Below are 22,578 nucleotides of genomic sequence, written 5' to 3' on the forward strand. Positions count from 1 at the left end.
CTCGGCATTGTTTGACCACGACTTCGGCTCTGCGATACTCTGGCTTTACTTGATTTATGGACTATGACGTATGGTATGTTTGACGCTGGCTTTGTGAACTGTTTTGGACTTGTTTAAATCTCTGTGCTGCTTGAACTATTGGCTGAACCTCGGACTGGCTTTGGACTTGACTTGTTTAACCCACGCTCCCTGGCCCTGCCGTGACAGATTGCCAGTACCCATCACGCTCACTCGTTTCCACCATGGAGGACGGAGCAACAGGAGGTACGGACCCACTTTCGGGGGTACTAAATCAGGTGCAGCAATTAACACAAGCTGTAGAATCTCTGCAGCAGCAAACAGCCGCAAACGCCGCTGCTCTGGCAGTAGCTGCTACACCTCCCACACGCTGTCCTTTGAATCCCCCTGACCGGTTTGGTGGGAATGTAGACGAGTTCCCTGCTTTTTTGGCTCAATGTAACCTTTATATGGAACTCCGTGCTCGGGACTTTGCTACGGATAAAACAAAGGTCTGTTTCATTTTGAGCCTGCTTAAAGGGCAAGCTGCCAAATGGGCCACACCCTTGCTGGTGGAGAACTCCCCCTTACTGTCTGATTACCAGGCTTTCAACGTTTATTTTTCTAACGCTTATGCCAACCCTGTGAAATCAGAAACAGCTAACTGTAACATAAGGACGCTTAATCAACATAAAACCTCAGTCTCTCATTACACCACTGCCAGCTGCTAGCCCAAGACCTGGCCTGGAATGAGGCAGCCCTTATTGATCAATATACTGAAGGGCTGTCTGATGAAATTCTAGATGAACTGGCTCGCAGTGAACGACCCGACACCCTGCAAGCCCTCATCCATCTATGTCTACGCATTGACGGACGGTTGCAAAGCCGCCGCCAAAACAGAAAAAAAAACCTCTCACCTCCTCCAGAACCCTCCAGGCATTCCAAAGGACCTCCTCTCCAGGCCCCTCCACGTCTCTTACAGACACAGAGCCCATGCAACTTGGCATCGCTCGGTCCCGCCTGACTCCTGAGGAGAAGATGAGACGGCGCACACAAAACTTGTGTCTATACTGTGGAGAAGCAGGGGATTTTTCCTTTGGCTGCCCCGCCAAACAGAAACGCCCAACAGGACCAGCCTCCATGGTAAAAGAGCAGCCCCAAGCCTGACTGGACCCCCCGGTTTGGGGCCTATCCTGGGGTCCTCCAGTGCTTCTTACCCACCCCAGACTCCGTTCTTGTTGCCGGTGCGTTTACAACTCCCAGATGGCTATTTATCCATGCCATGCTGGACTCGGGAGCTGCCTGTTGCTTCATGGACATTCTCTTTGCCAAAGAACATGGCATCCCCCTCATGGAAAAGAAAACCCCAGCTCTTGTTGAGGCCATTGATGGACGCCTACTCCGCTCCGGACCCGTAGTGCAAGAAACGCAGCCACTTACTCTATGGGTGCAGCAACATCACGAACAGTTGACGTTCGACCTGGTGAGGATGCCTCGGTTCCCTGTCATCTTTGGTCTGTCTTGGCTGCGCCACAACAACCCTCAAGTTGACTGGATCCATCAAGACCTCCATTTTGCGACCATCCCCGCGTCCACACCTTCCATGGAGAAGATTGTAGACATCCCATCTCCAGAACTACCGCCGGAACCAGCACCAGCTGCCCTGTTGCTAGGAGCTGCTGCCCCCCCTCTGCCTACTCCATATCAACCATTTGCGAACGTCTTTGACGAAAAGGAGGCAGACCAGCTACCCCTGCATCGGCCCTACGACTGTGCCATCAACCTTATACCTGACGCTCCTTTACCCACAGGCCGCCTATACCCAATGGCAGAACCAGAGCTGGCTGCGCTAAGGGACTATTTGGATAAGAACCTGGCCAGAGGGTTTATTCGGCCCTCTACCTCTCCCCTGTCTTCCCCAGTTCTCTTTGTTAAAAAAAAGACTGGAGACTCTGTAATGATTACAGGGCATTGAACAAAATAACAGTTCGTGATTGGTACCCCCTCCCGTTGATTCCTGAGCTCATGGACCGTTTGAGGGGAGCTCAGATTTATACCAAGCTAGACCTCCGTGGTGTGTATAACCTAGTTAGAATCAAGGCAGGAGATGAATGGAAGACCGCCTTCGGTACCCGTTATGGCCAATACGAACACTTGGTCATGCCCTTTGGCTTGACCAACGCCCCTGCCATATTTCAACGCTTCATGAATGACGTCTTCTGCGACCTCCTCGACCGGTTCATGATTATTTATTTAGACAACATTTTGATCTATTCCCTCACTGTGCCACAACACATAGAGCATGTACGGCAAGTGTTACACCGTCTGCGCACCCATGGACTTTATGCCAAGTTGGAAAAATGTGAGTTTCATCGTCGGTCAGTTGAGTTCCTGGGCCATATCATCTCCCCTCAAGGAACCCTGATGGATCCCAAGAAGGTGGAAGCCATTCTACAATGGCAGACTCCACAGAACCAGAAGGATGTTCAATGCCTCCTGGGATTCGCCAATTACTATCGCCAGTTTATACCAGCCTATGCCGACCTCACCAAACCCCTGACCCGTCTCCTTCGGCCGAAGGAACCTTTTCAGTGGACCATGGAAGCCGACAAAGCCTTCGCCATCTTGAAGCAACGCTTTGCGTCCGGCCCCCTACTGCGATACCCCGATCCAAACCTTCCTTTTATCGTGGAAGCCGATGCCTCTAGTGTGGCCTTAGGGGCAGTTCTGTCTCAGCGATCTGACCCCTCCCAGCCATTGCAACCCTGTGCATATTACTCCAGGCAATTCTCTCCAGCCGAACGGAACTACACCATCTGGGAGAGGGAGTTGCTAGCCATCAAGACCGCCTTCGAGGTCTGGCGTCACCACCTCGAAGGAGCCCATCATCCGGTGCAGGTACTCACGGACCACAGAAACTTGGAGCACCTCCAAACGACCAGATGCCTAAACCAATGCCAAATCCGTTGGTCCCTCTTCTTCTCCCAGTTCAATTTCAAGATCTTGTATATCCCACATACACAGAATCAAAAAGCGGACGCTCTGTCCTGCAAACCGGAATACACACCCACGCCCAGCAATGAAGCACCCGACACCAGCATCCTGCCACCTACGGTCTTTGCCGCCACTCCAGACTCTGCATCCCTCTCTGGAGACACCCGGGCTCATCAGGCTACGGACCCTTGGGCTCAACAACGCCTTCAGGAAGTACAGCAAGGTTGTTCCAGGGACATGACTACTAAAGACGGCTTGCTCTACCATCGTGACCAACTCTACATCCCTCCAGGACCCCTGAGAACCCGCATTCTGCACCTCACTCATGATGCACCTCCAGCTGGACATTTTGGACGACACAAAACCACCCATCTTTTAACCCGAGACTTTTGGTGGCCCCGGGTTCGGGCTGACATCGACCGTTATGTCAGTATATGCGATGTCTGCCGCCATGCCAAGGAGGTTCCTGCCAAACCGTCAGGTCTCCTTCAACCGCTTCCTGTTCCATCTAGCCCTTGGGAGGTCATATCGATGGACTTTGTTGTTGACCTTCCCAGATCACAAGGGCACACGTGCATCTTCGTAGTAGTAGATCTACTCACCAAAATGGCTCACTTTGTTCCTTGTCCCAAAATCCCAACAGGGCCAGAAACTGCGCAGTTATACCTACACTATATCTTTCGGCTGCATGGTATTCCAGCCCGTATCATATCCTATCGGGGCCCTCAGTTCTCTTCCCGGTTCTGGCAGGCGTTGCAACGCGGACTGGGGACTGAAATTCACATGTCCTCCGCTTACCACCCCCAAACAGACGGCCAGACTGAGAGAACAAATGCCACTCTCGAACAATATCTCCGCTGTTATACCACGTACCAACAGGATAATTGGTACTCCTTGTTACCGCTGGCAGAGTTCGCTTATAACAACGCGGTACACACCTCCATTGAAGCTACACCATTTGCAGCCAACTATAGCTATCACCCATGCTTTTTCTCTCCTGTCGGACGCCCATCTGATGTACCAGCCGCTGATGCCAGGATCCAAGAGCTTCATGCCCTCCACGCTTTACTCCGGGATCAGCTACAGCACGCCAAGGACGCGTACAAACTGGCAGCCGATCACCACCGACAAGAAGTCGGCGACCTAGTCTGGCTCTCCACCCGCTATCTTCGGACTCCGGGTCGCTCTGCCAAATTAAACGCCCACTTTATCGGCCCTTACAAGATTGACGCTCAGGTCAACCCCATGGCCTTTCGTTTACTCCTGCCCGCTCACCTCCGGATTCACCCCGTATTCCATCATTCCCTACTGCAACTAGCGGCCCCTCCAGACCCGAACTGGGACACTCCACCAGCGCCAGCACCACTCGTCTTGGTCGATGAGGAAGAGGAGTACGAAGTCCAGCAGGTCCTCGACTCCCGCTTGCATAGGGGAACATTGCAGTACTTAATAGACTGGAAGGGCTATGGCCCGGACGATCGTTCCTGGGAACCTGCCTCTCACTTGCACGCCCCTGACTTGGTCCAGCGCTTCCATGAGGCCTATCCTGACAAACCTGGCCCTTTGGAGGGGGGGGGCTGAGGGGGGGATAGTGTCATGCCTGCCCCTGATGTAGCATCTGACGGCCAGGAACAAGGGAACTTGGCACCACAAGCCCCTGATGTGACCACAGAGGCAGAGCCTAACAGCCAAGAACTGACTCCTTTAACAGAAGACACTGTAAGTCTTGAGGAGGATAGAACCTCCCAGGAGACACCTGTGCCGGATCAGGCTCTGCTTGACTCAAGCAGATCACCGCCCGACTCCCCCCCACCTGTGAACCGGCTCAGGAGTCGATAGGAGCTGAATGAGAGACGCAAGGCTGCACGCATGTGCAGAAGACACTCATTCAGCCCTGAGTTTTAACAGCGGCCTGACCTTGTTCCACGAAGATAACAAGTTAATGAGCCAGCACACTATATCAACAAACCTGCTGCTTGAAGCAATTTGTACTGGCAACTTCAGTTGACAGGACCAGACGCTCTGTGCAATCTTGCTCCGGACTCTTTGAAACCTTGACCGTTTGTTACTCTGCTTCTGAACTCCGGCTCCCTGACCCTCGGCATTGTTTGACCACGACTTCGGCTCTGCGATACTCTGGCTTTACTTGATTTATGGACTATGACGTGTGGTATGTTTGACACTGGCTTTGTGAACTGTTTTGGACTTGTTTAAATCTCTGTGCTGCTTGAACTATTGGCTGAACCTCGGACTGGCTTTGGACTTGACTTGTTTAACCCACGCTCCCTGGCCCTGCCGTGACAGAGGGAGTCGTGGCAAAAAAGACCCGGAACAACTTGTTCTGGGTATTCCCGGTCACACTGCACCGACTGATGCGGGAGCATACCGGGGAGGAGGCACAAGGGAGCGTTTGCACTGTTGGCCCGCCCCTGGTGGAGGCACGGCTGTAAGGTGTGGCTTTCTTTTCGGTAATACGGAGATATGCGCATATGCACTTATGCACATCAGCAATTGCGGCTTTTGGTGTTCACACTTCCGGGAAGTGGGATGAACATGCTCTCCAGGGTTTGCTACCACTTTCACGAGGTACTTTTTAAACTCGGGAGGGAAGCATTACAAGACAGGCTGAGTATGGCTGGGGAATGCCGGACAGCTGTGCCTGTGTGAACAGCCCCTTTAATCCGTTCGAGGAACATTTCTGAATTATGCCTATATTGGGCCAAACTGCCAGTATGAACTCAGCCTATGATTCTATTATTCTAGTGCATTACAATAGAGAAAACTGTCCTTTCGTTTCAGTGTGCCTTTGCTTTGGTCCAGTACGGAGCTGTCATCCAGACAGAATTTGACCTGCAGGACGGCCGGGATACCAACACAGCCCTGGCAAAAGTTCGGGGTGTGACCCAAGTGGGCAATGTGACCCGGACAGCATCTGCCATCCAACATGTCCTGTGAGTTATATGATCAGGGGATGGGGAGGTTCTTGGAGGGGCACCACCCAAAACTGCAAAGGCAGGATTGGGACCATAGCCAGGGTGGGGGGTCACCTACAGCACCAAATTTCCCCACAGACGAATTTTGAAAAAGCAGGTTTTATGAATGCATGACACACAACCCAGTTCTATTTAAGTAATGATTTGTGGATATAAACACTTCTGGTTTTTTAAAAAATATAATAGTGGACAGCTGGTGTGTACGCCTCTCCAGTTGTTGCTATCAAAATTCTGCTCGTGTCATCTACCAAGCCCTACTTACCCCAGATTCCCTTTAACTCAGGGTGGATCATCTGTATAATAATTTTTTACAAATCTACCTCCCTTTTCAAGGGTCCCCAGCATTGTTGAGCCTGTGGTCACTTTGGGAATTTTGAGAGTGGACAGAGGGCATTCTCACTAAGGAGCTGTCCTAGTGGTGGGGCCAATCACAACATGTTCGGAAGTTCCACACATGCTAGGAAGCTCCATGTTGGGAGATTCCAAGGTCATGGTTGGCCTCTGATGGGTGGAAACAGCTCCTTCTAAAGGGGGGCTCCTGGACTCTGCTGAAGCCCTTCCTGCACCAAAGAGGTGGAGAGGTTCTTTGCACTGTGGAAGAGGGATTCTTTGGTTTCAAAGGGTGTGAGGGAACAGTCCCACCGACCAACCTCCAAGGGGTCTGAGCACTCAACAGCCATCCCAAGTCTCCTCTCAGCAACCTGGCCACTCTTCAGACCCTGCCTGACTCTCAGAGGGTTTTCTCCACTTCTGTTCCCCCTAAGCTGTGGAGTCTTGTGAGCAAAAATTCTTCTTTGTGAGCTACTGGCGTTAAATCTGTGAGCGAGCGATTTGGCTACTGCATCAATTAGTTTGCTCTGGAGCCATCCTTCCTGAGCTAAGACAAAAATCTGTGAGCTGGAGGCTAAACAACTGTGAGCTAGCTCACACTGACTCAGCTTAGAGGGAACATTACAGCTACTGCCAGCTGGAATTGGCTGGGGATAGGGTCAGGGGTCTGGGCTCCCTTCTGCTAGTTAGTCAGTGTCAAGCTCCATCTAGTCAATTGCATGCTGGGCTAGGGCAGGGGTCCCAGCCCTTTTGAGATTGCAGGAATTCCGACCTCGGGTGATGGGTGCAACAATAAAATGGCTGCCGCGGGAGGCAAAGTCAACCACAAAATGTAAGGGAGCTGGGGTTTGCATAACTCTCCAATGTTTAAAGCAGAAGCTCCGTGTAACAGGATGCTTTTTAATCCGCACAGCCAATCAGAATCCCAGCTGGGCACAAGCTCCACCTGGCCCTGCCGACTTTCTAAAAACACTTGGTAGACACCAGGAGGGGCTGCGGCAGCTCAAGTGGTTAAGATGCTGAGCTGCAGACCAGAAGGTTGGTAGTTCAGCAGTTCGAGACTCGAGTGCCACAAGATAAAGTGAGCTCCCATCTCTGGCCCCAGCTCCCGCCAACCTAGCAGTTCGGAATCAAGAAATTACAAATAATAATAACAATCACCATCATCATCATCATCATCTTTCGATTTATTGATCACTCGATCCTTGCAGAGCTGCCGGCTCTGAGCGATTTACAGTTACTCATGTGTTGACACGGGACTAACAATGATGGGGGTAAGGGAGGACAACATAATATCATTTTTAATCACACACACTTCGCACTCGACAGGGAGTTTGGTCAGCTGTAAGCATCAGACGTGTTCTGGCAGCATTCCTTAGTTGGCGTCGCTTGATGTCGTCAGCATTTTTCTCAGTCGCAGCGCACCACTGCCACCGTCTGGCCGGAATAGCCCATTGCAGGCTTTTCTTTGATGCTGCGTAGATCTCTCTCGGCTTTTGATCTTACGTGCGGACCTTCTGTTTGTCGGCTAACACTTCCCACCGGGGGGGAGGGTTAAGTGTGCCCACACTCTCTAAGGAGTGGTACCCATTTTATCTACTCGCCGAAGCTTTCGAACCGCTGGGTGGACGGCAAGCTGGGGACACAGCTGGTAGCTCCCATGGTGGGAAGATAACAGCATTCCATGTGCCTCAGCATCTAGTCATGCCGGCCACATGACCATGGAAACGTCCTTGGACAGCGCTGGCTCTTCGGCTTGGAAACGGAGATAAGCACAGCATCCCTAGAGTCGGATTCACCTGGCTTTCGAGCAATGGAAACCTAGGCACCAGGAAAGGTGTCAGTCAGTGCCATGGCACCCAGAGGCACCATGCTGGGGACCCCTGAGCTCCCAGACGGGCACAGGGAGAGTTCTCCAAATCAAGAGAAAGTCTGTGTCTATAGCCAATCTGAGGGTGCACAGCTAGTAGGACATCACTGTCTGGCACAGATTCAGAGCTTTGCTGGTTAGCTTGTTCCACAAGAGGCATGAAAATGCACGCCTCACCACAGGAGCAGCAGAAAGCAGCAACTGAAGCATGCAGGGATGAACAGGTGTCATGCGGATGCTCCCTTGAAATGTGGAGGCAACACTGTTTTCCATTTGGGAAAATAGCCCTCTGTCCAGGAAGTAGCCTCAGTTGGCTGCCGGGGAAGAACCTGAACTTCCCTGTTGATGTTTCCCCCTCCCCCATTCCACTGAAAGCTCTTTGGATTTAATCCCCAAGAGTCAAGAAGCCAGTGGCTGCCTGGAAGCACGTTGGGCGGCACTATGACAATCCCGCGCAGTGTGTTGTGGACTCTTGTTTCAGCTGCTGTGACTGTAAGCGCAGCAGGGAGTTTAAGAGGAGCCAGAGGTGACTCGGGAAAGTTGAAGGACAATGGAGTACTCTCTGTGTCTGTGTTATACCCCTGAGGATGCCAGTCACAGCTACTGGCTACTGGTCACCACACCTTAAAAAGGACATTATAGCTTTGGAAAAGGGCAGAAAAGGGCAACTCGAATGATAAAAGGGTTGGAACACTTTCCCTATGAGGAAAGGTTAAGGCGCTTAGGGCTCTTTAGCTTGGAGAGACGACAAGTGAGGGCCTGGTTAACTGAAGAATGTCCAATGTTACGCAAATATATGCATTGTAATGAATATGAAAGAACTTAGGAAACTGAATGGAATTACATGTAATGGGTGGCGCAGGATAATAGGAGTCAAAATAGGAAGTAATTCTTGTTTGCACTTGAAGAATTGTTCTGTGTAACACATTAATCTGCTTCTGGGATGTTTTCCAGAAGGCTGCAAAGCTGAACGCTGTTTTATTATTTTCGACAGAGATTCGATCTTCCATGAAAGTCATGGGTCCCAGAAAAATGCTGCCAAGATTATAGTTGTGTTGACGGATGGGGAAATTTTCCTGGACCCTATGAACCTAACTTCGGTGATTAATTCAAAGAGCATGGCAGGGATTGACCGCTATGCCATTGGGGTAAGATGTGACTCCTGCAAAGATCTTGACTTCGGAAAAAATACATTTAGAATGATAACGTAAATTAAAAATGCATAAACAAACAACACTACTATGCTCTACTATGGGCTACTGGTGGGTTCAACTACATGTCCATGAAATGCCACTGTTATGACGGCAGAGGGCTGGACTGCGGTTCCCGTGCCTCCTTCCCGTCCCTGTTGTCTCACTCACCATCAAAATATAGATTGCAACTTTCTCAGACAAGGGAAGTGCTTCTTCTGTAAACCGAATGGTGAAAATAATAATTGCAAGAAAGAAACGTTATGAAGAGAAAGACTCTGGGGTTTGAGTTGCACAGAGAAGAGAGAAGTGAAACCCAAATGGGGATATTCCAAGTGGGGAAGGCAGAGTTGCAGAATTCAGCAGTAGCCCTCCTCCTCCTCCTCTCGCACTTAACGTGACAGCGCAACACGTCTCACGCAATCATGGCACTTTGTCATTCATACATAATTATCTGCTCTCTGGGCCAAGCTGGACATAATCACTGATCTCTGCCAATCTTTGAAAGTCACATAACAGCCACCTGCAGCCCTGATTGTGATCATGGGGTGGGAAAGGGGATCCCAGCATACAGGGCTATTTTGGGGCAGGAACGCTAGTGCAATCCTAAGGAGAGCTACTCCCGTCTAAGCCCATTGAAATGGATGGGCTGAGGCTGGAGTAACTCTCCTTAGGAGTGCACTGTTCAGCACTCAAAAATGGTATATAATTGATAAGTGATAGGTTTTATAGTATAAAAGGGTTGGAAGGCAAGCGTGTTGTTTTAATTTTAAACCATGGTCGTCATGAGGAGAGGGGGGGAGTGCCTCCCCCCCCCCCAAGCCCTCTCACAGGGGGAGGAAAGGCGGCGTTCCTTTCTGCTGAGTTTCTCGTCCAAGGGCTGGCTTGCCCGGGCTCCCCATGGCCATGAGGCGCCCAGGCAAGCCAAGGGAAGGCATGGGGGTGTGGCCTAATAGGCTAATGAGCTGTGCTGTCAGGGGTGTGGTCTATTATGCTAATGAGTTTCTGCTGGGCTTTTTTTTTACAAAAAAAGGCCTGCCGACATGGTTTTACTAATCGAAGCTGCTCCTTCCCTCCATACTGGCATTAGATTTTTAAAGGGGAAAAGGGTGGGTGACCCCTCGTTTCCCCTTAAAGAGAACAGGGGTTCCACTTTTGATTTGCAAAACTGTGCCAGGTTGAAACAAACCCTATTTCCTTTCCTCCGTGGTGCTGACCCAAAGAGGGATCCTGGCCAGAAAAGAGTTACAAACTTTACAAGATATCGGGAATCTCTGTCCCTGGATCTCCCAACTTCTCATCTTTGTTGAGCCTCTGCTCTTGGGGGTTGGGAACCTCTGGCAGGTCGGGAATGCGTTCAAGAAGACGAAAGCCCTTGACGAGTTGCGCCTGATTGCTTCGGATCCAGATGAAACACACCTTTTCCAAGTGACCAATTATTCAGCCTTAAATGCCCTGCTGTCGACCCTGCAACAGAAGATCATTGGCATAGAAGGTTAGGAAGATGGGGAACCATTGGTGGCTTCTTCCTTTTCTTCTGAGGAGTCCCTCACTGGCCCCTTGTTTGATTTTCAGGTACGGCTGGAGATGTCTTGGAATTTGAGCTGGCCCAAAGCGGCTTCAGTACCCACCTCCTGGATGAGGTGAGCATCCTTTGGGCATATGGTCCGGTGGGCAGATGGAGACTCCACCTCTGGAATGGGAGCAATGTTCCTAATGTTCCTCTAAGCTGTGGAGTCTTGAGAGCAAAAATCCTACTTTGTGAGTGACGGGCATTAAAGTTGTGAGCGAGCGATTTGGCTGCTGCATAAATTAGTTTGCTCTGGAGTCCCATCCCTTCCTGAGCTAAGACAAAAATCTGTGAGCCGGAGGTTAAAAAACTGTGAGCTAGCTCACACTAGCTCACCGTAGCGGGAACACTGAATGGGAGGCCACAAAAGCTCCACCCTCAATGAGGAGGCGGCTGTCAAGCAAAGAAGCCCTCCTAAGAATTGAAATTAGGAAATTCAGAACTGATGCAAACATACAAATCTGCCCAATATACTTTTCCTGGTCTCTCCATTCAAAGTACTGCTTTTGGCCCAAGTTCCATTGATTGCTCCATGTTTCTCTGTCTCTAATAAGGCGGCAGCTGGAAATCCTTCATGTCTGGAGGATTAGCCCCTTAAGTTTAACATTTGGAACAAGAGGCCCCTTTTGCTGGATCAGACCACATAGACATGTTTACAGACGTCACTAGCACAGCCCTAAAGTACAGGCCAAAGTGTGAGACAGAGGGAGCCCATGAATGGATTTCCTGTTTTAAAAAGCTACCCAGCTTGAATTGGGAGGGGACTGGAAGAGGGAGGAAAGGGTAGCCCAGGCCCCTGCCACACAGCAGGGAAAACACTGGGCAAAGTGCAGCTTTTAAAAGCCGCACCAAAAAAGAGATGCCGCGGTGGGATCCCACGATCCCCTGAGCCGTGGCGCCATTGCTCCCCGGCACGATCAGATGCCGGGGAGGAAGAGACGAATGGGAGGGGGAGGCTGCCGAACTGCGCTTGCTCGAGCATGCGCAGTACGGCCGGGGGCCGGGGATGTGCCGGCGAGGCCGGCGGTGATGCGGCCTTGCCGCGGGTTTTGGCTGGTAGGGGCGGATTGGGGACGGGCTGGGAACGGGCGCAGCACGATTCCCAGATGTTGCTGTGGGATCGCACCCGTTTGCTGCGGCCCCGATCCGTCCCTCTCCCGGCCCAAAACGGCTCGTATGAACACGGCCCCATTTTCACCATCCACCCATATCTGTTCTCTTAAGTAGCAAATAAAAGGCCTGGGAGTGGGGTGACGTAGGTTGTGAAATCAGTGCAGGGGGAAGGAGTGACCCTCCCTCAGTGCTGTGACCCCCTATCTCATGCGGGGACCCCTCCTGTGCTGCAATTTCCATCTTTTGAAAGTGGGAGATGCATCCCCTTGACCCTAATCACCCATAGGAAAGATCAAGGTGGGTAACCATGTTTGTTTGCAGCAGTAGAAAAGAGCAAGGAAGCTCCTACCCTGCCACATATGTTGTTAGTCTTTAAGGTGCGACTGGACTCTTGCTCTTTTCGACGGCATCCATAGGATGTGAGTTGTATCTCACGGGCAAGTTAAGAAGGAAGTAATCGTCCTCCGCCTTAAGCGTCTGGTGCTCCAAATTAGAGTTCCTCTACATGCAGAGGTTTTGTGCTAAGCTATTATGGCTCACCGCCATTCATTGACCTCACCAGCTCTCCATCATTCCTTGTCTAGCGCTATGTACTGTTTGGCACTGTTGGAGCCTTTGACTGGTCTGGAGGGATTCTTCTCTATGACATTGCCAGCAAGACCGCAGTTTTCTTGAATGAATCAAAAGAGGCAACGGGTGGAAGAAACAGCTACTTAGGTAAATGCCCATCTGAATGATAAATGATGCATCCCACGAATGTATGGCTTTTGAGTATATTGCCGGCATTAAACCCACGCTAGTAAAGGTTTATCTTGTGGCAAACATGAGAAGAAGCAGATCAAAACAAATCTTGTCCAGCAGGAGGATGTCACAAGCTTGTTTATTCGCCCAACGTCTGTGTTGATAAGGGAGCCCATCTTTGCTCACACATTAGGGTACAGTCTTGGGATGACGTCCTCGCACAAAATTCTGGTTACAGATGCACCATTAAAAACCCCCAGAGAAGCCTTGATCTGGATAGCCCAGGCAAGCCTGATCTTGTCAGATCTCAGAAGCTAAGCAAGGCCGACCCTGGCAAATACTTGGAAGGGAGACCTACAAGGAATAACAGGGCCGGGACGCAGAGGCAGGCAATGTCAAAGCCTCCTCTCTGAAACGTCCAGGCCCCACTAGGAGTTGCCAGAAGTCAACCATGACTTCCAGGCGCACGCACGCACACAATACCAAAAAAAAACAACCACAAACAAAGACCAGAGAAATTTTACTAGTCTTATCAAAATTCTCTTTTGCTTCCCTCGGAAATTTCTCTGCATTTTCGCAAGAGCAGGAGTTCAGCTTGAATTTTTGCTTTGGGTGAAATTGAACAGCTGGTTCAAATACAATTCAAGATGGAAAAGCAGCTCAGAACATAGATGAACAACACACACTGGCACCACACAAACGCAAGAAGCAGGCATAAACAGCCACTCAAGCAGAAGGCTAAACCCTTACTCAGAACTTTATTGAAATCTGAATGAGATGCTGTCGACGGGTTTTTGGGAAGGGAGCTGCATACACAGCACGTTGCTTTTAGTATGGAAGTAGTTTTTCCCTTGATGTGTGTCAATGGGTTGCCATTCTCCAGGTGGTGGCTGGGGATCTCCTGGGATTACAACTGGTCTCCAGGCAGCAGAGATTAGTTCACCTAGAGAAAATGGCTACTTTGGAAGGTGGACTCTATGACACGATTCCCTGCTGAGGTTTCTTCCCTCCTCAAACCCCACCCTCCCCAGGCTCCATTCCTAAAATCTCCAGCTATTTCCCAACCTGGACTGGCAGCACTATGTATAAACTCTCCTTTTGTTATGTTCTCCTGCAGGGTACAGCGTGGTGGCCGTGAGCACAAGGCAGGGTGCTCTGATTGTGGCCGGGGCACCCCGACACAGCATGACAGGGAGAGTGATGGTGTTTGAAGGAGATCTGCTAAAGCAAACTCTACACGGGGAACAGGTACCATTTGGGTCAGATTGAGCCTGTTGATTCATTTGCTCTAAATGCTTTCCATGCGAATTGGTGCCCTTCCAGATGCTGGTCCCTTAGCAGGCATTTGGAACTTTAAGAACTGCCTTCATGTTTGTATATTAATTTAGATGCACCTCACTGTTCTCCCCAATGGCAACCCGAAGTGACTTACAACATCATTCTTCTTCCCTCCTCTACTTTATCCACACAATGACAGCCGTGTGAGGTAGGTTAGGCTGAAAGAGGGTGCCTGACCCCAAGGTCACTCAGCAAGCTTCCATGGCAGGAGTGGGGGACTCCAAGCCCAGCCTTCTAGATCAAGTGTCAAACATGCAGCCCGGGGGGCGGATCAGGCCCCCGGAGGGCCTCTATCAGATCCGCAGTGGAACTGGCTGTCTTCTGCTTCTTCTTCCAGTTCTGCTGCTGCTGCGTCATCGTAGGTTTTCAGCTTACAGATACACACCTGAACAGCAATAGTACAGATATTTTGATGCAATAATTTAGAGCAATAGGTGTCAGTTATCAGACACGGGCTGGAAAATGCGGGGGGGGGGGGGCGGGGCTGTTTGCCCTGGGGGCGGGGCAAACTAATGCGTGACTGCGAGAGCAGATGTCCGGTTGAGGTCCCGTCGAGGTCCCGTGGCTAGGGGGGAGGTGCCAATCACATCACAGGCAAAGAAGTGGGGCGGCGTGGCAAACGGGATTGTTATTGTGTTTTTTTACTTTTTTAAACTGAAGTGTGCGCCCGATGCCACCGGAAATGCCGTCAGACGCCCACCCTTGCCCCACGGTTTCCGGAAACTAGTACCTCCGAGGTACTCGTTTTTTGCCGCGCATCTTCGGAGGGAAGCCTCGGTTGAGCCACGGGAGCTCTACGCTTCCCAGATGTGGCAGTGAGATCGCGCCCGGAAAATCCGCCTATCTTCCGTCTCTCTAGCGTGGCTACTGTTCCGTGTGACCGCAGCCATAGTTAAATAAACAAAATATTGCAAGAGTGCTAATGTTTTAAGCATGGTTTTATTTTAAGTAGGAAAAAACCTTTGTTTTTGTGTCCTTTATAAAGTTTATATCTCCGCTGCTTGGCATTACATTTCATGACATACATGGCCTGGCCCAACAAGGTCTCATTTATGTCAGATCCAGCCCAAATAACAAATGAGTTCGACACTCCTGTTCTAGATCCTTCCTAGCTGTACACTCTAACCACTGCCCACGGGAGTGGGAATCTGCTGCAGCAGAAATAAAAAGGACGCCTATGGAAATTTAAAGACCAACTAGCTTAAAAAAATTTTTTCATACCTCCTACCTAAACTGACTGCATAGCAAGGATCCGCTTGTAGCATCTGAGAAAGTAGGCTCTAGTCCACAAAAGATTATGCCGGAATTAAAAATTCTTAATCCTTAAAGTACCATAGAACTTCTGGTTGTTTTGCACCTGTATTTTTGTGCATTCATAATTTTATCTTTTCACACTTCTATATATCCATTGCTGCTGCTGTTACGTGAGCATTTTACCAAAAAAGAACACAAAACTCTGCAACAAATTTTCTGTATCAGCTTGATTGGGTGTCTCCCATCTCCATGGGCTTCAGCAGGTTTCCCAAAGGAGGTTTCCACTTTCACAGTCTACATGGGTGAGTGGCAACACTCCCTCTAAGCTCTGAAGTCTTGTGAGCAAAAATTCTACTTTGTGAGCTACTGGCATTAAAGTTGTGAGCAAGCGATTTGGCCACTGCATCAATTAGTTTGCTCTGGAGCCGTCCTTCCTGAGCTGAGACAAAAATGTGTGAGCCGGAGGCTAAAAACCTGTGAGCTAGCTCACACTAACTCAGCTTGGAGGGTACACTGGTGAGTGGGCTGTTTCAGCAGGGGCACAGAAGCTCCGGAATGCTTCTCCCTTTATCATCTTGCCAGGTGTGGAACCTGCCAGCTCCTAAGTACCATTGGAAGGTGTTTTTAATTCTTCCCGGCCTTTTACATCCTTCTTCCCTCTAGAGTTTTATTAGCTGCCGCATCAATTTCTCATACCTCAATCCTCTGATTCTTTTCAGAGGCTTTTTCCTGCCTTTGTGTTCGCCATGACGGGATTTAGAAGCTTCCTGAATCGACATCTGATATTGTTTTAAATTATTTTAGTGCACATTTTCTTTGATTCTTCTTGCAGTTTACATCCTTCTAGCCTACTATTTTATTGTTTTGCTTTTTAAAAAGAATTCTTACCATTGTATCGAGAGGCAGGATATAATTTTTTTAAGCCGCTAAATCAAAATAAGAATTAAAAGCCCACCCATCTCACCAGACGCAACTTGCTACCAAGGAAAAAGCACTTTTACACAAAATTCCGATATATAAGCTGTGACAGAGTAATGCAGATGGAATTATCAATATCACCACGAGTCTATAAATCATCTGATCAAGGCTCCTGCAAATGGAATCTGTGGTACAATTACTTTTCTGTCGCCACTGTGCAGCCTGTCGAGGTGACGCTGTCATTCTTTGGTGCGTGTCCGATCATTTTGAGGCAGAGGTGGCTTTCTCTGTGGTTGGGTGAGCAAAAGATAGACACTGATTATCATAACAGAGCGGTTGAGAGGGCTCCAGGAAATGTGGCCTGGTAGATATGCCATTGTGGTGACAAGAGGATATTGCTGGTCAAATTCTGCTGGTGGTGTTAAACTGTAATATTTACTTCCCCCACAGGCTTGCACACCTGAGCAATTTTAGAGAGATCTTTTAGTCCTTGTGGACATGAAACAGAGTCCTACACGAAAGGAACAAATCACAGTCTGTTTTAATTTTTCCGCTACTTTATCTCAGTACACAATGTTAACTCCATGCCAGTCATAAATGACTCTAAGGTTCATTCAGTAACTTGGTTCTCTAGTTCCCCAGTCCAAAAGAGGGATGCATTCACAATTTATAGAGATATTTATACCCACTTTTCTCCCCAATCGGAGCTCCAAATGGCTTACAACTTCATTCTCTCTTCTACCATTTTATCCTCACAAAAAACCCTGTCAGGAAGGTTACGCTGACAGAAAATGACTAGCCCAAGGTCACTCAGTGGAGTAGAGATTCAGATCTGGGGGGCCCAAAACATGCTTGAGCAGATATGCCATTGTGGTGACAAGAGGACATTGCTGGTCAGATTCTGCTGGTGATGTTAACTGTATATTTATTTCCCTCACAGGCTTGCACACCTGAGCAATTTTAGAGAGATCTTTTAGTCCTTGTGGACATGAAACAGAGTCCTACACGAAAGGAACAAATCACAGTCTGTTTTAATTTTTCCGCTACTTTATCTCAGTACACAATGTTAACTCCATGCCAGTCATAAATGACTCTAAGGTTCATTCAGTAACTTGGTTCTCTAGTTCCCCAGTCCAAAAGAGGGATACATTAACAATTTATAGAGATATTTATACCCACTTTTCTCCCCAATCAGAGCTCCAAATGGCTTACAACTTCATTCTCTCTTCTACCATTTTATCCTCACAAAAAACCCTGTCAGGAAGGTTACGCTGAGAGAAAATGACTAGCCCAAGGTCACTCAGTGGAGTAGAGATTCAGATCTGGGGGGCCCAGAACATGCTTGAGGCAGCTCAAGAATAAAAACCGTGCCATAAAATAGCAACATAAATTATCAGTCTGTGGGCATAAAAACAGCATAGAAAAACCAACAAACTAAAACAGTCCATAAAGAGTCCCAAGGCTAGAAGCAGACCATAAAACAGCTAAAGACCCCTTAGTTAAAACCCAGGATAAAAAGACCTTATTTGGCATGGCGCTTAGAAGTCAGGGCACCTCAGGGGAGAGAGGATTCCAAAGCTGAGGTGCCACCACTGAAAATACCCTGTCTCTAGTAGTAATGAACCTCACTTCTGAAGGCAGGGTCAGGGCTTGGGAGGCATATCTTAACTGGCAGGCTGACAGTAAAAGGGGAGGCAGCCCTTTGGCCCCAACCTGTTTATGGCCTTAAAGGCAAGAACTAGCACTGTGAATTGTGCCAACTAGGGATGCCATCCTCCAGGTGGAACCCGGGGATCCCCTGGAATTACAGCTCGTTTCCAGACTACACAGATCAGTTCCCCTGGAGAAAATGGATGCTTTGGAAGGTGGACTGTATGGCGTTGTACCCAACTGGGGCCTGGTCCTCCCCAGGCTCCATCCCCAAATATCCAGGAGTTTCCCAGCCTAGATCTGGCAACCCTACACTCCCAACCAATGCTCCTTCTAAGTTGTGGAGTCTTGGGAGCAAAAATTCTACTTTGTGAGCTACTGACACTAAAGCTGTGAGCAAGCCATTTGGCTACTGCATAAATTAGTTTGCTCTGGAGCCATTCTTCCTGAGCGAAGACAAAAATGTGTGAGCCAGAGGCTAAAAAACTGTGAGCTAGCTCACACTAACTCAGCTTAGAGGGAGCACTGCTCCCAACCCCCGCCAACGGCCAGTGGTGGCATAAATTAATGTTTACAGCAGTGTGGTATCGTGGTTAGACTGTCAGGCTAGGATCTGGGGGGCCAAGATTAGAATTCCCACTCTGCCATGTGGAAGTCTGCTAGCTGGCCTTGGGCCTGTCCCACACAACAGGGTTGTTGTGAGGGTAAAATGGATGAGAGGAGAATGATGGATCCCCTGCTTTGGGCCCCCACTGGAAGGGGCAAAGGTGGAGTATAAATGAAGTGAAACATTTTTGAAAATGACAGTTGTAGGGTGAAACAGTCTTCGTACCGCAGGGAATGAGGAACTTACTGATCCAGCTCTACTTTACAAAGGCCTTGTGCTTGTTGGGGGGGGGGGGGAACGACACAAAGACTTTGCATCACATGCGTGAGGAGAGTTTTGTGCCTCCCAGATGCTCCCTGGTGCTTTTCTGACTGCAACCACAACACGCAGCAAGCAGACCCATGAAGCTGCTGTTGGCTCCATTGTGAAACTTGCGTGTAGCCCCATAGGTATGGTGATTTTTACAGTTGAGGCAAAAGTGGCTCCGTAGGGCAGTTGGTTAAGAGAAGAAACTGAAGCCAAGTTGGGAGAAGAAACGGAAGCTGCCTCTCCCTGAGTGCCGTGGTCAAAAAAAGAAGAGGCAGGGTGTGTCCAGGAGGCACAGAAGCCCCATTGCATGTGTGATATGAATCCTCGTGTTTCCCCCCAGAAAACACGTAGATGGAGCCTCGGCCAGCTCAGGTCCCCCGTGTTGTAAAATAGTCAAAAATACTTAATTACTCAGAGTATCTTTTTTTATACTTGTTTATTATTGGGTATATCTTTATTATTGAGTATGAACACACATTCATTATCCATCTTATTGATATACTCATTTCCCATTTTTAACAAGGTTCCCCTCTCGCTGTAGAGTTGTTCTCTATAGCACCCATAATTGGAGGCAACCCTTTCAACTTTTCTTTTCAGGTACAGAAGAAGATGGAGAGAAAAATAGTAGTAATTGAGGTAGAAATGAACTGTAGATTATGAGTTGTATTATGATTAACTATAAGCTATGGGGAAGTTGGATGGGAATCATAAACGGGTAAGATGGGGGCATATGAAAAGAATAGGGATTGTGAGAGTAAAAATTTCAGGCTGTTGGAATAGTAACCTCAAGTGAATTTCTCTTTATTTTGTTTGGTTGTTATGAATTACTCAGAGTATCGATGGATCTTGCTTCACTGGAGAGGAGAGATTTCTTTGTGTGTTTTTTAAAAACTTTATTTTTAAGGGTAAAAGATACACAGGAGACCTACAAAGTAACAAGCATCTAAGAGCTACATTTCTACATCTTACTGCTAGGAAAGCATGGTTACACACAACACTCAACAATGGAGAATCCTCCTTCTTCTTGACCCCTAGAAAGGAAGTCACCTGAAACCAGTAACCAATCTGTATTACAATACAAGCCACTTTTCCCGGGCTATTTCCCCATTGGGTCTGTGTCAGGTTTCCCTTCCAGGTCAGTCTAAACGATAGCATAGAAAGGTAAACGTCAACCCTATAATGGCTGTGTGGCGTCCCCTTTTTTGGGAGGACTGGTTTTCACTTTATATGTGTTCTTTGCTTTTGTAAGCTGGGTATTTTCTGCTGCCACCAGGAATTTAAGGACTTCCAAACCTTCTCTCCTTTGCTGTTGGTAATGTGACCCAGAGTCTGGGCTTTTCAGGGACCTTTGTGGTCCTGAGAAAAGATGGAACTGAATTCTGGGATAAGCTTGAAACAAAAGACGATTTATTGAAATAAGAACAAAAGATGAGGTTGGTTATTCTGTAACTGTTTTGGGAATAAGGGACTTGGAAATGGACTTGGAAATATGTCAGTCAAAAGTATCACACACACTGTCCTTTTTCCTTTTCTTTTGACACTCAGATCCAACACTAACAGGAATAACTCTTTCATATACATACAGGCTAAGCTCTTGGTAATTCTAACTTCCTTCCAGATCTTTAGAGTCTCACTTTTTAAGACATAACACTGCACTCTTTTAGATCCCACACAGAACTATCAGAACTCTCACTGAGTTTCTGAAGTGGATCTGTGTGAGTGTCAGTCAGTGATAGAAAAGTCAGTTTAAAAAGTCAGTTGGATTTGTTCAGTTAGAACTCTCTAACTGAACAACTGACTTTTGGATTTGTTCAGTTAGAACTCTCTAACTGAACAACTGACTTTTTAAACTGACTTTTCTATCACTGACTGACACCCACACAGATCCACTTCAGAAACTCCTCCCACACTCTCTCATCCTCCAATCACTCCCCACTTGTCTCTGCAACCATGCTACTCTGCATTCACTGCACTGCAACCAAACATTTAAAGAGACACACACACTCTAAAACAAGGAATCATTACAGGCTGGAATTTGAGAGCTTGCAAGCCATACCTTTCCAACACCCAGCGTGTAGATCCCAACAAGGCAGGCACTGCATCCATTTATCTTTTTGTTGTTGTTCAGTCGCACAGTCGAGTCCGACTCTTTGCGACCCCATGGACAGGCCCTCCTGTCTTCCGCCATCCTCTGAAGTTGGCTCAATTTCATGTTCGTTGCATCTATGACACTGTCTAACCATCTCGTCCTTTGCCGTCCCCGCACTTATCTCCCCTGTTGGAACTCAAACCAGCTCAGAACTGTGGCTGATTCCGCACCCATCAGTTTCCTCCTCGGGAGGTTCATCTCCCCTCTACCACATGCCGCTTTCACTTTCTTTGCTCACCGGGTTTTATGGTACCTCCTGCATAGATTGATGGCCGTTCAGGGGTGACTTCGCAGTCAGGACAGCATTGCCCCCAGGGTATCTGAATGGGGTTTTGAGCAGCACCTTTTCCTTCCTCCACTTTGGACTCAAAGGGTACAAGAAGCAGACAACTTGACAGGGATTCTTTGATCTCCCTCAGTTCCCTCTCCCCCGCCCCTGTTCCCCCTCTGTATTTAGTAGGCTCAGTGGTTAAGACGCTGAACTGCAGACCGGAAGGTCGTAGATCAGCAGTTCGAGACTCGAGTGCCGCTTGACAGAGTGAGCTCCGTCTCTGGCCCCAGCTCATGCCAACCTAGCAGTTCGAAAGCAAGAAATTGCAAGTAAATAAAGAAGTACCGCTTCGGTGGGAAGGTAACAGCATTCCGCGTGCCTCGGTGTTTAATCATGCCAGCCACATGACCATGGAAACGTCTTTGGACAGCGCTGGCTCTTCGGCTTGGAAACGGAGATGAGCACCACCCCCTAGAGTCAGATTCGACTAGGTTTTGAGCAAGGGAAACTTTTACCTTTATTTATCACCTCACCATGAATTACTTGGCTCAGGCGGCTAATGACCAAAAATCTGCGTACCAATGCAGGAGCGAGTGTTGAAGCTGACACTAGCCAATGCAGAAACCAGGATCTGAGGTGATGCAGTGAAAACAGATGTTCCGAGGCAAGGGGGCACCAGGTGAAGTGCTGATAAAATGTGGAGCGAATGCCAGATGCAGAATGGACCGTTGTTCTCCTCCTCCTCTGTTTCTCTCAACAAACCCCACCCCCCGTGAGGTGAGTCAGGCTGAGGCTTGTATGACAGGCCCAAGGTCACCCAGCAAACTTCCCAGACAGAAACAGGAATTCAAACTGGTGTCTTCAAGGATTCTAGTCCAACCCTCTGCCCACCATGCCCTGTGTCCAACTTAAAAAAAAGAAAATGCTGTTTCTGTATTAGGAAACGGTCCAACCTATTCTTGGCAAACCCTCCCTATTGCTACAGTCCTACTTGACAAATTGGTCTCCATCCATCACTGTCCCTCCTAAATGGTTCTCCCTAGACTTGTTGCCGTACCACAAACTGACCTAAACCGTATTTGTGTCAGTTTGACTGGTCCTTTGCAATGGCACCAACTGCCGAGCCAGACATAGAGGCAGCCAACCAAGGCACAAAAATAGCAGGCGGAAAGTCATTTCTGCTGCAGAAGAAATAAAGGCTGAAACATGTATGATGCCTTGAAAAACAGGTTAAGGCCTGAGGTCTCAGATAACCTGACAGTGTGATGCAGTGGTTAGGGTCGG

At 48.7% G+C, this 22,578-nt stretch overlaps 1 protein-coding gene across 1 annotated transcript in view; it reads left to right on the forward strand.

The window, feature by feature from the left end:
- The window catches only part of ITGAE (integrin subunit alpha E), an 83,471-nt gene that overhangs the window by 26,586 nt on the left and 34,307 nt on the right, over window positions 1-22,578 (forward strand). The window contains exons 9-14 of the mRNA XM_015406874.1: window positions 5,791-5,942; window positions 9,179-9,332; window positions 10,719-10,869; window positions 10,950-11,017; window positions 12,642-12,774; window positions 13,916-14,046. Of these exons, the coding sequence (XP_015262360.1) occupies window positions 5,791-5,942; window positions 9,179-9,332; window positions 10,719-10,869; window positions 10,950-11,017; window positions 12,642-12,774; window positions 13,916-14,046 (789 nt within the window). The remainder of the gene's footprint in view (window positions 1-5,790; window positions 5,943-9,178; window positions 9,333-10,718; window positions 10,870-10,949; window positions 11,018-12,641; window positions 12,775-13,915; window positions 14,047-22,578) is intronic.

This window comes from Gekko japonicus, unplaced genomic scaffold (genome assembly GCF_001447785.1).
Source record: "Gekko japonicus isolate JY-2015 unplaced genomic scaffold, Gekko_japonicus_V1.1 scaffold1175, whole genome shotgun sequence".
Lineage (NCBI taxonomy): Eukaryota > Metazoa > Chordata > Lepidosauria > Squamata > Gekkonidae > Gekko > Gekko japonicus.